The sequence below is a fragment of the Aquila chrysaetos genome, chromosome 1 (genome assembly GCF_900496995.4).
Source record: "Aquila chrysaetos chrysaetos chromosome 1, bAquChr1.4, whole genome shotgun sequence".
NCBI lineage: Eukaryota > Metazoa > Chordata > Aves > Accipitriformes > Accipitridae > Aquila > Aquila chrysaetos.
Window position 1 is genome coordinate 67,987,972 of NC_044004.1, and position 18,478 is coordinate 68,006,449.

Here is an 18,478-nt window from a genome sequence, read left to right on the forward strand (position 1 = left end):
AAATATACACAGCATGAGTCAAACGTCTTGTCTGCTTTTGCACGTTTGGTTCTTGGTATTGTGTATGACAGCATCGAGATGGGCTTCAGCTCCAGCCACACTTAACTAAGGCCCTTTGTAGTTAAACGAAGGTAAGGACAAGAGTTCTGGCAAGGTAGGAAAGCAGGTCATAACACTTACTTCGCTAAATGTTTCACCAAAATCTCCAGCATCTCTTTGTTCTTTTCTGGGAGTTTATGGACCAAGAAGTGAACAGCATTAACTCGAGATTCAGGACTCCCACTTTCTATGGGACACAGAAATAAGTAACTATGTCAAATATTAAAAAAAAAAAATCCACAGAAACACAAAGCTTTTCCCACCCCTGCACGGAAACATACTGCACACACTTTGCTTCACCAATTATGTATCTCCAAACATAGCAATATTGAACATATGTGCTTTGTTTTCACAAGTAATCTTGTTCTAGAATTATCAGCTTATTTGCTTATTTTGTGAACTCATTTTTCAATCCACCTGCAAAAGGATGCCTTTGTTCATCTATTTTTAAAAACCAACAGATGCAGTTATTGTTTTGCTGCATTGGACTCATCTGCTTATGAATATACTGCAAGGTGAGGAGTGATGTTACTGGGTGCCACAGAGTGGAACTGTACTACTTTATTATCATTAACTGATTGTCCTCAACATCAGAATTCAGTTTTTTGGTACTATGCCGCTAACAATACTGCATTTATGCTACCTTGCACTGGAAACTACGTAAGACAATGCGTGCAGAAGATTCTTATGTTCAGAAAGAGAAAAATCTAATGACCACTGAAGACACAGAAGAATAATCATGCAAAAAACCTACTGAGTGAGATTACTATGATAAAGGGCCCTGAGTAACAACAGCATCCCTCTCGTACAGTACAGAAATAAAGTAAAAATAAGCATGGAGCTTTTTATTTTTGTGTGTTGCGTGTTGAATTGAGTAATTCTGGCCCCTACAGGTTTCACTAATACACAGATGAAAACAAGAATATGTAAAAGATGAAAATAAACCCTCTTCCTATTTCTCAAAGTTGTATTAAATCACAAAATTACATCTCAGTAGTTGTTAGAATCAGAGGAGTGGAAGTATTTATCTTGTACATAATAATACTTAGTACAAGGTTCATAGAAAAATTTAGAACCTACTCTGAATGCAAGAAGTTTTGACACCAGGACCACTCATCAGGTCCCATTTTACTCTAAGGCAACTTCAATTGTTAAGTGTATTTCATATAAAATACCACATATTTCTTCAGTGCATATTGCTACACACTTTTCTTTTGTTTTTTTTTCTTTGCATATTGCTACAGATTTTAGGGTTGGTTTTTTTATTCTTTTGCAGTGAACACTCCTGCACAGATTGCAAGAAAAAAGGCTACCAAAATGCAAAACATTTAGCTTCTAGTCAGCTAATCAAAATTCAGACAGCCAGAAAAAACATAAGCCTTCTTTAAAGCAAGACTATTTTACATATATGTGAAATCACAAACTCTAATGGCTAAGCAACTTAATCACAAGATACAGTCAAGGCTTACATAGTTTCAATCTACACTGATATGTATAAAGAAAAGAAAACTGAAAGGAGAACCTTTTAATTTTGGCTTCCCCCCTCCAATAGTTTCAGAAAGAAGGATATTCCTTACTATTCCCGGTGTTGTTGGTTTTTAATAGCCAACATAGGAAACAACACTGACTACCTATTTTTAAATATACTGTAACTCAGATCTGGAATGTTGATTAACTTTCCCTCCCCACTACATAGAATCAACCGATCCACAAAACCGTTTATTACTTATGAACACTACACTATTTAAAAATGTAACTTCAACTGAATTCCTTTACTGAAAGAGACTATAAAATACAGAAAAGAAAACAAAGCGAGAAACTGCTGGCAAAACTTCATAGGTCAAGAAATTATTTTAACACTTTCCAATACAAACGGGTAGACTCACCATCTAGGTAAGTATGCTGAATTTTGTTTAAGCACTAGGCCTCTAAGATGTGCTTTGGCAATGAATTTAATGGGCTAATTCTCATTTTGAATTAAGGACCACAAGTGAACACATTCTGCAGTCCTGGAAAGTCATTACAGCAATCTGAAGAAGATAAAGCAATTGTCTCAAAGTTTGTTTTAATTTTGCTTTCCACAGTTTGCCAGAAGTGCTACAGGCTGGAAAGAAAATCAGCTAAATATCTGTTTGATACATTGCCAAAAATTTTCTTACACAGTTTCCCTCCATCCTCTTCCAAAAAAATTCCATGTATATTAGATACCATACAGCTGAACTACAAATGCTGTTGCGTCTTCTCCAAGTCTGTATTTGAACTGCCATAGTGTAATCTGGTCTGCTCTTTCCTTTCTTCTACTAATATATGAGCAATATTCAAGCCAGCCTGGATAGAGAGCTAACAAAGCACTGAAAACAAGGGTCAGGCAGCTGTGTTTTAAAGGATTCAAATGAGCCCGAATTAGTGTATCTTCTTTTACTAAGCTTCATAAAAATGGAAGGAAAAAAAAAAAAATCACAATCTAAGTAGATTTTTATCATTATATAATTAAGATAATAAGAATGAATCTTTACAGCGTCTATCCAAAAGTTTTTCTATAAAAGTAAAAATTGCACTATGCTAAGTCTGTCACAAACTTGTCTGTCAAAAGATACATCATATGTGACACATACTAGAACTGAACACTGGTTAAAACCTATGTATTTTTAAAACACTTATTATTTCTTATTCCTATATTTTTACTGGATTGAAGAATTTTTCTGAAATTGCATTTACAGCACGCTCCTAAGACCACAACAGTACTATAAGAAAAGATTTCTATTTGAACCACAGTCATATATTTACTGGCGGGAACGATGAATTCTCCATGCAACTCGTATGTCATCAGTGGCTCTGGAAGGCTTCTGTAAAACAAGGATGACATAATAGATTTAGCTATATTCTTTCCTATCTGTATTTATTCTAAGCAGGAAACCTTTTTAACATTCAGTAGTATAATCCTCGCACTGGAGGCAACCATTGTTACGGTAGCCCTTGAATTCAATTATTTCCATCACAAATGGAAAACTTGGCATTATCGGGAAAATAAGACTAAATACATCCATTCACCTTCCATGAGCTGAAGTGATCTCTCCAGTCTATCATAAAGCAGCTTTCCAAATTACAACACTGAGACTGTTTCTCAGATGAAGACTGTACACATATACTATATAATTAATTCTTCATTAGTATTTTTAAAATACAAAGAATCACAAGTCAATGCCTTACTGGAAAGAAATAAAGGTCCCAAAACAGTTAATTTTGCTGAACAGTCGCCATCCACAAATCAAAATTCTAAAGCATTTCAAATGGAAAAATTGAAACTGAAAACCTTAGTCATCAGTGAAAAATGTACTGAATAATGGAGACCAGAGTTAAAACATCAGAGTTAAAACCTTCATTTATTAAGTTGACTTTACTGATGCTTATAAAATACTGGAGTAAACACTCAGACGGGAAATACTGTAGGCGGAAAATACTTCATCATGTGCACTTTTTTTTTTTTTCTTTCCTACTTTTTTTTTTTTTTCATTCTTTCCTACGGTCTGTAAGAGAGACTTTTCTCTTGATAATAGTTCTTCAGCATTCTTTGATAGTGGTTGCAGTAATACTTTATTTAATAAAAACAGCAGATTAAAAATACTGTATTTGTGTTACACGATGAGAGACACACAAAAGTTCTACGTTCTATGTTCTTAGGCAATTTAGTAAAATATCTTTATCAGGAATTGGCCAAGCCATTTAAACAGAGAACATATCTAAAATTCTTACTTTTAACACTCAAAATATTATTACTATTGCACCTAGAACATCAGAGCAAGGGCCAGAAGGACAAGAGGAAAATATTAAAAATTTCGAAACCTTTTCCCTTTTCATTCTACCACATTAAAACACAACAAGGCAAAAAATTCTTTTAACAATCTTAGCTGACTTTCAGTAACAACTCTCAGCAAGTTTAGTAACGATTCTGGTTTCTGAACCATCAATGAAATTCTTATGAATGCAGTGAAACACAAAAATGTTTTGGGGCTTGTCTCATATGAACATGAGTATTAGTGTTGCTAAATTATTTTGCTTCTCCCAAGAAAAATAACAAACATGGCATGTGCACAAAATGAACCTTTGTACCAAAATATAGGAAAAGTAAGTAACATAGCTTAACACTCTGCATAGGAGAATCAGAATACAGAATTCATAGTCCAAAAAATAAAGAAAGAAATGAGAGAGAGAGGCTTACCGCAGATACTGCTTCATAGCACTAGTAATTGTCTTCACTTCCCAGTCTACAGAGTTTTCCAGGTCAACTTCATTGCAGGTTTTGGCATCTAGAAAATAATCAGAAAGAGAAGAGGGACATGAAAAAAGGGAATTCTAAATCAGTATGCCCTACGTGAACAGCAACACATTGAATTCGATCATTATGTATTTGCTCACATGAACACAGAAGTAATATGTCCTTCTTACTATTAGTTAATACTAAGAAGACTTAATATCCAACCTCTTTATAAATTCTATTTCCATATTTTGTTTAAAAAGTATTTACTGCTGATTTTTTCTTTAATGAAGGATTAAAAATCACTTTCATGTAAAAAGATCTTTATAGCAATTGATATTTTTACACCTTTAATAAGGTGCACAAACACAGAAAAGTACAAAAACAGTTTAGAAAAAAGACCCACTGAGCATAACTTATCTTTCCCTGTTTTCTTTCATTATTTAAAATGCAAGTACACTGAAAAATCTTTCTGAATTCTTTCCATAGTTTTGCTTGTAAACTGTTATTTTGGACTGCTGATGAAAATGGCCAACAAAGTGCAGTATGACATTCCTTACTGTGTGAAAACCTTTAAGAGGTGCTTCAAAGGTAGAAAAGGGAGCCTTCTCTATCAGTAAGTTTCCTCTACAAGAGGACCTGAATGTTTCCCTTACTTGATCACTTTTAGCCAAAGGGAAAAAATACTTGCTTGCTTTACCATTTGTCAGGCTCACAGAACTTCTCCACTTTTTACCAGGTTAGTTTGTAGAGTCTTATAACAAGACAGATGAAATTGAATGGTCATATGTCTGAATGACCCAGCAGGTGAAAGATTTTGTTGACAGAACATAGCAAACAACGCAGCACACTGGAATGTTTTGCAATCAAGAAAACCCTTTTGGCCTCAAAACAGGAAGCAATAGCTAGCTGGCAGAGGAAGATCACATGTATATGGCCAAACTAGCCCAATGTATTTCGTAACTTCAAGTGCTTGAGCTTCTGTTATTTTTACTGCTACACGTTTCCGTCAGTCACTATGGTAAACTACAGCAGTAGCTGACACAGATTACATGCTGACCAGTTCATACAATTCAGAATTCATTTGTTACTTTGCTTGTCAGACAAACGACAGACACATTTAAAAAACCAAATTAGGATCCCTGATTAAAGGTGCAGTCCTTTTACTGGGACTAAATAATTCTGTTCTAAAGACTGTGCCAAGCAATTATTTCTGTAACTGAATATTCTCCCTCATTATGTCAATTATTTAAATCTCATTTTAAAATACAAGTCAGATAGCATTTTCTACCAAATTGTTACTAGCCAACCACCACCCAAAATACCCAAGGTTGTCTCAGGAAAAAGTTTCTTTTTTCTTCTTTTTAGCATGCTAGCTGTTTCTGTGTTCAAATTCTCTTTTTTGAGAAGAAAACCTTTCTACCAAATTAATTAAATAAAAACTGCCATCATATCAGAAACTAGTGAAATCTATGGGGATTTTGTTACTAAGCCACTATGTAATCCCCAGTTTTTAAATAACTGCTTCATAATCATCAACCTCCTTTACAGTCAAAGGATGCACTCAGTTATGTGAAATTTGTTGATGAATTTGGGGAGGAAAATAACAAGTGTCTGAATTCCAAAGCACACCTCTTGAAATACAAAACAGAAGGTATTGCAGAAATATTTCATTATCTCTTGGGGGAGGGGAAATTTGGCCCTGCTACCATCCCCAAACAATCCCTAGTTTGACTGTAGAAGCCATCAAGACTTAAAAGACTTTTTTTCACTTTTGGTTTGACAGTTGCCCTACATAGCTCTGTGCCCCACCACCCTATATATTTGACTGTTCCCGCTCCATTGTTCCCTCTACTTCAAACATCCGAGGCCATTATACGAACTGGAACTTCAACTAGTATTTCAAAAATTACTCTACGAGTTTTCATGTTACTTGTTCACATAGCAGCCACTGTGCACTGAATGGCAACTTTATGCATGTAAAAATAATTGTGCACATTTATGGAACAGCTTTTGACAGATCAGCTATAAATTTTATGCAAATCTTTCTGACAATAAGGGAGCTAGAGTTTACAAGAACAGTCCAGTTCACTAAACTAGGTTAGGAGGAGACTCTGCCTGCTTTCATATGCAATATGCCCACTGTAGGAGTGTATGCATACTGTCATTTACTGTATATAAAATAATAAGAAATTCAGTGTATTTGTTTTGAAAGCTGCTGGCTTTGAAAAGGCAGAGGTACTTGAAAGTTTTCTTCTACAACATGCAATGTCTGGCATTTTTCACATCAGGCAGTATCAGAAATCAAAACTGAACTCATCAGTAGAAACTCCAAGTCCTTAGCAGTTGCTTCACCACGAGCAAGGGTCTGTCTGAAAGCTGATCTACGTAGTAGTTTGTATGAAATCTATGTAGGCAGCTTGTATGAAATGAGCCACATTGGATCTATAACACAGATCATAGATGAAAACAAGAATTGGACCCTGACGCATTTCAAGAACTGAGCCTCCTGATGGCTGACAATGCACTCTGAATTGCTTGTAACAGATTCCCATAACAATAGAAGCCCTAACTCTATCCCTGTTTACAATGAGATATCAGATTAATTTAACATTTTCCCTTGAAATGTAATGAGTGTCTTCCTTACCAAATGCCTCACTTAAATTTAGATAAGATTATTGCTGCAAAATAGATCACCATAGCACAATGGTAGTTACAACTAACTTTAAGGACTAAGTTAATTGCAAAATTTACTCTTTTTTTTTTTTTTTCCAAGCAGAATTGTGTATTTAATAGCCGAGTCTCATTTTACAGAAGACTTAGTTTCACTAGATTTTTACATTAAAGATTAAAATCTGTGCATTCATAGTATTAGAAAAGCATATATTGGTGTTCTCATACTCTCTTGACTCTCAAGGTACTTTCCCAAATTTTAGAGAAAATATTCTGAAAAAGAGACAAAACTACATGCTATTATGTCCCTGGTTACCATTTTGAAGACTTTTTTTGCACTTTAGGCCTTTCAGACTGTGAACCTCATGGTCAATGACAGGTAGCTTAAAATACTTTGAAATCTTATCAAACATTTTAAAATACAGAAAGTTAATATGAGGTTTTTATGATTCTGAAAAGATCTTTCATATAAAAGGGTATCTAAGAGTATACCCCGAGACAAAGGATTAAAGATTAATCAGTCATTTTAAATCCTCTGTACCACTGTATATCAAAAAGAAACTTATCCTTCTCTGAGGACAGACAGATAAAGAGCACAGATAGGATCGCTTTCAACAAATCATCAGAAAAAGAGCACCTGCTTGCACCCTAACTTTTTTCTGTTCAGTATTTTGCCTCATCTTGATACCACTGTATTCTTCCTACTTTAAATAAATATATGAATCTTGGGAATGACAAAAAATGTTTCTAATTTTAAAAAATAACTAAAAGCAGATGCTGGAATCCCCAGTAAACTCTTCCAGCTGCTACTGAACCACTGGCAACCTGAGTCTATTTAATTTGGATACCACTAATGGCAGAGAGGAAAATTTGCCTGCCAGACCTGCACGCCCAAACTAAGCCAGTAAGTACAAAACTGAAAAACATTTTATGATATCAAATGCATTTAACTGAGACTCTCTGAGTGATAACACATCATTCTTCCTACGGTCAATGGCTAAAGATGGTAATTGTTTATTGAGGCTAACTCCAACAGAGATAAACAACCACAAGAATCTGTTATAGATCAGTCATTTTTATTAATCCCAGTTCGTATTTCCAAAAAGAGGCTTTTGCTACCATACTTTAAAGATACAGGCAGGTTTATGTGCACTAATGGAGAACTTCAGGGTGCTGTTAATATTGATTAAAGTAAGCTATCATAAATTAATATTTAGCAAGGTCATTATGACAGATTGATATGACATGCAGGTCCTCAAGCCTGATGTCTTATCATTTCTGAAGAGACAGCCTGTTTGAAAAAATAAAGGAAGCAAAAGAAAAAGTCTTACAGGTGGCACTGAACTGACAGCAGCATATAATATAAAAGCGCTTTGTCATTCACATAATGTCTGGGGTAATGAAATGAATTCACTTTCTGGCTTCCTCCAGTTTGCAGTGCCAAAGAACACTGTGTTATCAGCACAGATGGAGCATGCATGGTTCTGGAGAAGAGCCTGGTGCAAACTGCAAACAAGCTTCTTTGCATACCAATGAATCCCTGAGAATCAGACCTTTGCTGTCAAGTGACAGGTTTGGAAGCTCTATAAAAATGAACTAATCCCAGCGGTCTTGTCTGACTGCATGTACTGTCAGCGCTCAGGACAAGAAATGGGGAAACACAGTACATCTTGCAGTCATGGCTACTACTTTGGTGAGAGATATCAGGCAGATGAGGGATTTCATCCAGGTGCCAATACTACTTTTTTTCCACCCCACCCCCCTAGGGACAGCAGAGTGGCAAGAGAACTACAGTCACTGGGATTAAAGATGCATCAAAATTTCCAGAAAGAAAAGGGGAAAAAAAAGTTTCTGAGAATAATTTTATGAATCAAAAAAATCTTAAAAGCTACACATAGCTAACTAGGTATAAGAGAGTCTAAGATGTTATCCACATTTAAGACCTATACTACTAAGTTTATAAAAACAAATCCTTTCTCCATCTGTCTCCCACCTTGGCACATAGTTATTATTAATATGTACATCATACTCCTCCTCTTAAACCAAAGAGCTCTTTGCCAGTAGGCTTAAACTAAATGCCTTATTTTGCACAGTGATTAACTAAAGACACGCATGGGCGTGTACACCTGTACATCTTAGACAAGGGAGAAAAAAGGTGGAAACCTCAAACAATGAAGCAATACACTTCAAACTTTCTTGAATTTGGTATTTTGAATTTTCTGATCAGACCCTTCAACTTAGGCTGCTTTAATCCCACTTACATCAACCTTGCACAAAGCCCATCATTTGCTCCTAACATGTCCCACAGCAGTTCTTTTAGTTTATTCCTACCAACTAATCTTGGTCTCGCTAAAGCAGGGGATCCTACAATGATATGGGGATTATTTGCATGGACTAAAGCAAACTAGATTTGGCCCATATAAAGAACAACTACAGTCAGATGCTTTTAAAACTAAATGTTGACAGTAAAACAACATGAAATAAAATATTGAAAAAATGATTGTAAAATAGAGGCATACCCATCAACAAACTCAGAAGTCTCTGGACCTTTGAACTCACCCCCACAACTCTGTACAATCCTTGGTCATTTATACCTATTATGCAAAAGAAGAAAAAAAAAAAAAAAAAAAGGCAGAAGATCAACCACAGTCAAATTTAGCATTAAAACTTTTCCCCAGGCAACAAATTCTCCTCAAAGACAGACAGACTACATAGTATTAACACAGTCGTGAGAACAACATTATAAATAAAGTATTGCAAGAATCCTTTTGTTTTTCTGTGTTTTTAGGATAAGTTCATGTTATGTTTTGATAAAGGTTTCATGTACCTCAATTCCACTTCAGAAACCGGGAGTAGAAGCAAACAGGGACAAAACTTTGCTTGAAAAAAAATCACTGGCTGTTTTCAGATTTTTAAATGACATTTTGGGTACATCAGCATCCACATTCTAATAACGCAAGAACTGAACCAACAAATGCTAAATTAAGATTTCTTTAATAAATGTAATTTTGCTTTTTTGCAAATATGTGGCTGACAAAAAGAGTTTGGATAAAATAAAGAAAAACTTGAGCCTATTCCCAGTCCTCAAAACCAATGCTTTTTCAAGTTTGTAAATGCTTTTCATTTAAGATACAAGGCCTCATTCCAACCCACTGTGGTCCACATACTAGTTACGTCCAGAAGCACCACCACCGGTTACTGAAATCGGTACTTCTGGTTTTGCTTGGGATGAATAACGTAGCTGTAACTGGCATAATATTTTCAGTCCTGTACTCTCATTTCATGTGGACACTGGACCACTTTTCTGTCACTCCTCTGTGCCCTTCCATCCTCTCTCACACATTCACTTCTCTACCCCTTTTCTTCCCCTGCTTTTGCCTTCCTTCACCACACCCAGTTTTATCCCCAGGGAAGTAAAACTATGAATGCAAATTGAAGGAAAACGGGAGGAAGAGAAGGGGCAGGGAAGGCAAAGGACAAAATAAGGTATGTCTTTGTCTGCTGCATTGTTTCAGAGCCCATATAGTTGGAGGTAAAATATTACAGTGCTGAAGCTGACACAAGTGTTTGAGAGGCCACATAATAAGTAGCCATCTACAAACACCACCATGCTCTAGCTCTATATTCACATTGGCCTGGCAGAGTAGAAATGCCACAAAATACCTGTGATTCTACTCCAAGGAAATCCTTTCAAATAACAGATTATGTGATATTCTTATTCAAAATATCCTTCAACAAAGAAAGACTTGTGGAGAATTCCCAGTTTCAATACCAAACCATTCCAACCCAGAGAAGGTAAATTCAAACCAGTCGTATGAGAAAAAGTTTCTTCCCAAATAAATATTAGATGATGTAAAAATCATTAGCCTTTTAAAGAATTACTGTCAGACACAACCATAACACACAGCAATAATTCTCAATATGGTGGAGAGAACTTCACATTTTCTGCCTCCTCCTCCTGCCTAGCCTTGTTACGTCTTTTCCTTCTACTCTCACCCCCTCCTCTTCCTCACACGGTCTGCAGCCTCCTCAGCCATCCCAGATCTTTGAGAGCCTGCTGAACTCCTCCCTGTTAGCACTGCTCCATCCTCTGTCCCAGCAGGGATTTGACAGGCTACAGCAGCAGCTCCTACTTCTCTTGGTTGCTCCACCTGGGCAAAACGGGCCCTTTTCTTTCCCCTGGATGCAGGCACCACTGTAATGATGCTGAGTCTTAAGCTTGATGTCATGTTCAGAGCTGGCTCAAATTAACAGAATAAGTCAGATCTCCATTATTTCACCCGTGGTTATCAAAAAACACAACCCCAGAGTATGCTCGCAGTTTAGCCATGCACAAAAGAAAGAACTGCAAAAACCAGCTATGTGGCCACAACTTTATTCTTCTCAAAATATGAAGTTATCAACCCAACCAAGTAAGTTTTCCAGTGATCCCCAGAACAACAGTGTGATAGCATGCTATACACCACTTAAATACTGCCAACACTAAAAAAAAAAACCCAAACATAGTCCTTGACTCACTCCAAACAAAGATGCACTAGGAATCTGTCCTGACAGCAGCAATTATTTTTTACTTCAAATTTCTCAGAGGTGTCCAGGAAAATTCTGGTACAAAAGTAACACCAAGCTTTTTAATGCTTTGCCAAAATACATCACACTTTTTTTTTTTATACAATGTCCTCCACTACTTTTAGTACCACAGAACAAGCCTTCTGCATCGTATGGAAGAAGCTAAAAAGCTGAAGAAATACTGTCACAGTCAAATACAGCTCAGCTTTTACTTATCTCAGAAGTCATTTTAATGTTAGAAGCGCAGGAAGTCATGAAACAAGGGGGAACCAAACTGTGCTCACCCCAAACATGCATTTATGGCTTAAAAATAATTAAGGTCAAACCACAGAAACTACTGCTCAATATTAAAACAGACATGATATGCAAAGGTCTCTGAAATTATGGCAGTACTGAAACTAAGACAATCCTCCCGCAATAACCATGAGTCTGTGATAGCAATTATCAGATAATTGATCAGTTTCATCAACCTGAAAAAAGCACAACTAATTGCTAGCAGCCATCAAGAAGTACAAAGACTAATTAATATTTCAATATAGTTTTAAATGATACCTTTAAACATAGCTTTAAATTGTGCTTTATTTAAAATACACAAACATGGTTTCAAACAGTACTATTTCTGACTTAATCTGCACATTTCAGTTCTTCAGCACATCCAAGACTGATAATGCTTGGCATTTACAGAACACAATTGACAAGATGACTCATTGCAAGGAATAGCTTACCACTGACTAAAACGTTGAAGGGTTCAGACACTTTGTCTGCTGGCTCAACCAGTCACTATTGGCAACTTTGAGCGGTAAAGCTCTGTAGCATAATTTCCTTCATATTTACATTACCTCTAGATGCTTGGCTGTCTGATACCTGAATTTAGCACAGGTACACAAGTTGTGAAACGTGCTTAGAAAAATAAGGTATTGTAAGTAAAATAGTAATCTATACTATTGTAAGCAAGGTAAGTAGGCAACTTTTACTTTGCGGCTGGCATTGTACATGTGGCTGAAACAGACTAGTAACATAGCCGCAAATACAACTTTTTATATCAAACTCCATAGTACAGAAACAGCTATACAAGTGACACTAAATTCAAGGTAATGCCAGATTATTTTTTTTGTTACGTGAAAGGGTTTTCTACTTCCTCCTCACCATCTTCTTTCTGTCTCATGAGCAGACACACTGGACAGACAGCTCAATGCTGCCATCTCTCTCTGCAGCTCAGATTAGCAGCTCTGGTAGTTCTAAAATCAAGACAAACATTGCTCTGGCAAACACGTACCACATCCTTACAGAAGGTTCAACCAACTATTTGCACACAAAAATGTGCAAAGAGTCTTTACTCCTGGAGCAAACAGCTCTTTGATGTTTCAGTAAACTTTTACCCCATTGTATTACTCTCAGTACAGAATTATAAATAAAATACTCCAAACAGAATCCCAAAATGTTCTCTCGGAGACAAAACACAGGTGCACATCCAACCAGCATCATGCTCAGTACCTGAGAGACAGGCTGCATATCTTGATGCCTCAGCGTCTCCTACCAGGTAAAGCACAGCCAATCTCTCATAAGGCAATGCTGAATCAGAAGCTTACATGCATTTTAACCAAGACACTGCCTTTGATTCTTCTGTTCATTCAGAGCAAATAATTTCCTTCTTGGCTTTATAAAAGGGAATGTAACTGAGAAAAAATTATCCAGCCATTGACAAGTTTATGTTCAGTATCTCTGTTATGCTCTTCTCTCTCTGAATACCAGACTTTTTCTGCTATGACATGACAAGACTATTCTCAGTTTCCACCCACACTAGACTGTCCTCTCTTTCCACCCACGCCAACCTCACACCCATTATGATTAAAAGAGATAAAAACATGGCACGCAAGCACAGTCTCTGAAGAGGCATCTGTCCTGTTTTCTTCTGCCGAACATAACTTGCCTTTGATGTGTTATCGTTAAAGTAAAATAATCAAGTAAAGATTGTTTTAAGAACAAGTATAGGTATAAAATCTGCAGTCTGAAAGACAGATTTTCTTCATCATACAACTATTTGGCCAAACTGTTCTGAGGCAAACAACTGAATGTTCTCCTGGCCCTCCAGCAGCAGAAGGTCCTGCAGGTTCTGCAGAAAACAGACACTGATCATTTAAGAATGCTTCAGTTAGCCTCATGGATGAAGTCAGGATGTTGTTTGTTGGGCTTTTTTTTTTTTTTTTAAATGCAGTTGATGTTAGGTTTAGAATCAGTAAACAGAAAATTATCAACAACTGCTTGAAATGCAATGGATGAATGAAGTTTATTGGAACACAGCTAGATGGATTGCTGAGTTCCTGGAAAGTAGTACCTCACCTAAACCCATTCTTGAAACACTAGGAAAAGAAATATTTATTGAACGCTGATTTTTTTTTTCTTATCTACTCCCCAAAACAAAATTAATAGATAAAAGAGATTTTCATTGGTAGTAATTACCACAAAGCACTCTATTGACTGCAGGTCTTACAAAGTCTGCGTACAAGGGATAGTGAAGCTGCAGGGTCCAAAGACAGGAAATAACTGCAGCTAACATTGGTAGCTTTAATTCTCTTCCAACTATACTTCAGGGCAGATCCCACTACAGGGACACATGCTTCTAATCTATGCAAGCTTATCATCTGTCTTGAACAACAATATTAGGTGAGGTTACACATATATTTTGCACCTTCTTACATGCCCCTAAATCAAGGCATAAAGAACAGTGTGGACTTGAACCACCACTCAGTTTAACCTATCCACCCACAGCCATGAGAAGAAACCCCGTATCTAACCCATTTTTCAAAATAGCCTCTTCATGAAGAAAATGTTCACACTTTTTCCACAGTTACGTTCTTGTTTCACTTTCCTTGCAGGGTATGAAAGAAAAAAAGACTACCTGAAGAAAACTATCTGAATGCACCTATAGACGATAACCAAAATATAGTGTACTCCACACGGCTTACAGTAAGCATGAGTCATAAGGTATTGTAAGATAACCAGCCACTGTGCTGTAGACGAAAACCAGCCATGACTACATGCTACTCTTTTGATAAAATCTGCCTCATCCAGTGCAAAGAGAAGATCCATTCTATACTGAAGCGGGTTTTGCAGTGAAGGCAACTTATCTGTAGGATGCCAGTTTTATCTGCACTGTTTCCCAGCTGAAATATTCAGATTGTAAATGCCAGTAACTGAAATTTTTAAAGTGATGAGACAGGCAAACCTTATTTAAAAAATATTCAAAAGAACAGAATGAACAAAAATAACACCAGATAGAATATGATCTAATCTGGAATAACATCTTTAATGCATAAGACAGGACTGATGCAAAAAAGTCCAAGAGAAAAAGGATTTCAGATACTTCTTGCTGTTTAAATGCTAAATTCTCAATATCACAAAGGTTGCTCGGTCTTACTAATAATATTGTATAGTAAGTGCATACATGGAAGACACTGCTTTTAAGTAAGACCCTGCACTGACAGGAAGTGTGACCAACCCAGTCTTCTCTTCAGCGATCTTATTTAACCTGGACTGTGATACAAAGAAAGATACCAATATTCTGCCCTGTGCAATGCTTAATCTCTAGGAAAAAAGATACAATTCCTGAAAAATCGTAAGTCTCCCCTTTGGGAGTGGGAAGGAAGGTCAACAATTTAGGAGAAAAACAAAATGCACACAGAGAAATTTCAACACCTCTTTTCACAAACTAAGAAATACACCGCAACCAATTACCTATTTTCATCTCTTCACCTCTTCTTTAAAAAAAACCACAACCAAACAAGCGGGTTCTCCACACAATACCATATACAATGCAGTGAGTCTCAGAGTGGCTGGTCACCTCACATTTCAGCGTGTCCATACAAGGATTGCTGTCTCCTCACACGGCAGCAATATCAAAAGCTGATATTATCCAGTGCCCAGGTTACACAGGTCTGTGACACAGAGTCTCTCCACAACCATAGTCCCAACTACCTCTTGAATACTGTCTGCATACTGACCTTTCACTTCCGTCTCCAGTTTTGGAGGCACAACAATAAGTATATGCAACAATAAGCCTGAGAGCATCCTTGTCTCTTGTGTGAGACTAACTCCACCAGAAGTACTTCAATACTTTTTATTATTCGCTTGCCTGCTCAGCTCCTGTTCTTCCGCCTTAAGTGACTAAACAGAAAACCTCCGTTCAAAGTCGACAAATGGAATACTAAAATTAATTAGTCTGTTCCAACAGCAAAGCAAAGGTACAGGAATTGCCTACAAGATGCAGGTTTTTTTTCTCAGCTCTTGCGCAGAAACATGGGCTTCCTTTTTCAAGAGAAGAGCTATTACTCCCTTCTGAGAACTTGAAAACACATTTCTTGAGGGAAAGCCATACATAAAAGGCTGGGACTGGACAGAAGGATGCTCCTGCCCTGGTCAGAGTAATCAGCGTAATATCTATCATGTTAAGCCTTTCCCTGAGATCCACAGGAGACTAGATCCCATGGGCCTTCTTCGAGGAGCAGACCAGCTGCTCCACCCCCTCCACAAACAGGTTGTGTTGATCATTACCTCGTGTTTCAACAGCACTGATGCACTTTTTGATGACAGTGAACCCTATCTTATCCAATTGCGCACCTACAAGGAAAAAAAGTTTGAAAAGTTTTAAAGCACCATTACAATTGTGTCTTTCACTGAAAAATAAGGCTAGACTTAGTCACATAGCTAGTACTTCTCAGGCAAAACCATAAATATTCTGGAACAGGAATACTTCCTCATTTCTTCTAGAGAAATTCCCCTTTTCTCCTTCACAACCCTGCCTAGCTCAAGTAAAGGCTCATTCTGGTGGTAGTGGCTTCACTGAATCTGTTCACAGCAGCAGCCTTTGAAGAATGGGATCTCTGATTAGGTACATATGTTGGCAGATGCAAAATGGAATTTAACAGTACTTACTGCAACATCAACAACATCTGAGAGAGTTAACCAAATGGGACAAGGAAGTACTTATGATGAAAAACCATAATCATCAACAGCAGGGCTTTTAGTGCGTCCTACCCTAAGCCAACGAAATTCCCACACTAAAGATACAAGACACATGTATATCATTTCACAGCAGTTAATGATCTGACTACATAAAAGCAGATGCATTAACAGGACAACAGCTGAGATCCAGCATTCCTTTGTTGTTCCTATCTTATTCTTTTTCTTCACATCAAAAGTTCATTTAAAAGCTTATATTGCAAAACTATCCTTCCCCCAAACATCTGGCCTTCTCACTCCTGGGGACCTGGTCTTGCACCACAAAAACAACAATCTGTGGAAAAACTTCTATTAATAACACCAGGATCCAGCTTTAACCAACAATTTAATAAAAAAATTAAAAAAAAAATTTAAAAAAAGGCAAGCATATATTGCCCGATAATGCAAGAAGGATAACTGTTTTCACTCATACTTTGCTAACAAAAGAAAGCTAACATTGTTTAAAGAAAGCCATCTCTTCTACTTCCATATTATGGTTTACATTTTAAATACATGCAATCAGTTTTTTTGCTGACCTTTATGTTCAGCTGTGATTGCTTTTAAAACCATACTTATGCATGCTAACAGATGTGTACACACAATCTGGATTAAGAAATTGTGATGAATTTACATACAAATTAACCATTTTTTGAGTCAATTTCAAGCATGAAGTAAATTGGCAAAAGAGATCAGACTGTTTCTCTAGCTTATGTCCAGTCCTACATTTCTTATATATGTACTAAACTGCATTACTGTGAAAACCCATTAATTACAAAATCCACAAAGCATATTCAGAACTTGAGATTAAAAATAAAATATTTAATTATATTGGATCCACAGAAAAAAAATTACCTTTACCTTTCTCAGTTGTAAAATGTTAACAAAAATGAGTTTTAATAGTAATTCAAATACTTACTTCCCTCTCGTTTTGCATTTGCTCTATTCAAATTGATGAACAGCTAACACAAAAAGAGTAAAAAGACACAAATTATTTTAAAGAATTTTATGAAACCAGGAACAAGACACCCCCAATCTTAATGCCCAGTAGGCACAAATACAGCTGTTTACAGCTAGAACATATCACCTCTAACTACAACAGCTCTAACAGTAGGACCAGAGGTCCATGCCCCTTCAGAAAGTAGATAATTGCACTTTTGAAAGAGTGAAAGTTTTAAAATATTCTCAACAAATACAGTTCCTTGGGGAGCAGAACAATGTTAGTTATGGCCACTGAAATTAACTGTGATTTACGTGCTCCGTGTTCCTGTGTTTCTCTGCAGGTTAATTTCCCACAGTTCAAGTTCACTCAAATCATTGTGACCTCTTTGATGAATCCTGGGCGTTATGTCCCAGCTTGGCATTCCCAGAAGTTGTAAGCTTATTGGGGAGTCCAGCTTAGACAACATGTGATGGTAATAAACACCTCTGCAGATGAAGCAAGATTTTTACAACAACAATGTCAATAAAACCTACTGTTAAAATCTGCAGTAGACAACTAGTGGGCACAGACACATGATTGTGTCATTGACTAGAAAACCCCATTATTTTTGGCCCACAAGACCAAAATAATATTTATGATTGTAAGAATAATCTGCAGCGTGTTTCAATTCTGCAGTTCAGACCCATTTCCTGATGTGAACCAGAAATGAAGCAAATTCAAGTGCAACCTTGTTCCCATTGACAAGGATTTTTTTGATCTAGTTTAAAAAAAATAATAATAATACCATATAACTAACTCACACAAGTCTTGCCACTGGAATGCAGTATGTCCGCATAAGGCTAAGTGGACATGCTTATACTAGACATTTTCTAGAATACCAATATCATCATTGTGATGGGAAACCATTTCTAAAAATTGGTGCTGTCATTACAATGAAAAATATCTCA

At 36.7% G+C, this 18,478-nt stretch overlaps 1 protein-coding gene across 1 annotated transcript in view; it reads right to left on the reverse strand.

The window, feature by feature from the left end:
• ARHGAP10 (Rho GTPase activating protein 10) overlaps nucleotides 1-18,478 on the reverse strand; it is a 154,170-nt gene that overhangs the window by 57,959 nt on the left and 77,733 nt on the right. The window contains exons 12-17 of the mRNA XM_030006584.2: nucleotides 17,508-17,550; nucleotides 16,145-16,210; nucleotides 9,547-9,621; nucleotides 4,319-4,406; nucleotides 2,887-2,945; nucleotides 181-286 (exon numbers count right to left, since the gene is read on the reverse strand). Coding sequence (XP_029862444.1) covers nucleotides 181-286; nucleotides 2,887-2,945; nucleotides 4,319-4,406; nucleotides 9,547-9,621; nucleotides 16,145-16,210; nucleotides 17,508-17,550 — 437 coding nt within the window. The remainder of the gene's footprint in view (nucleotides 1-180; nucleotides 287-2,886; nucleotides 2,946-4,318; nucleotides 4,407-9,546; nucleotides 9,622-16,144; nucleotides 16,211-17,507; nucleotides 17,551-18,478) is intronic.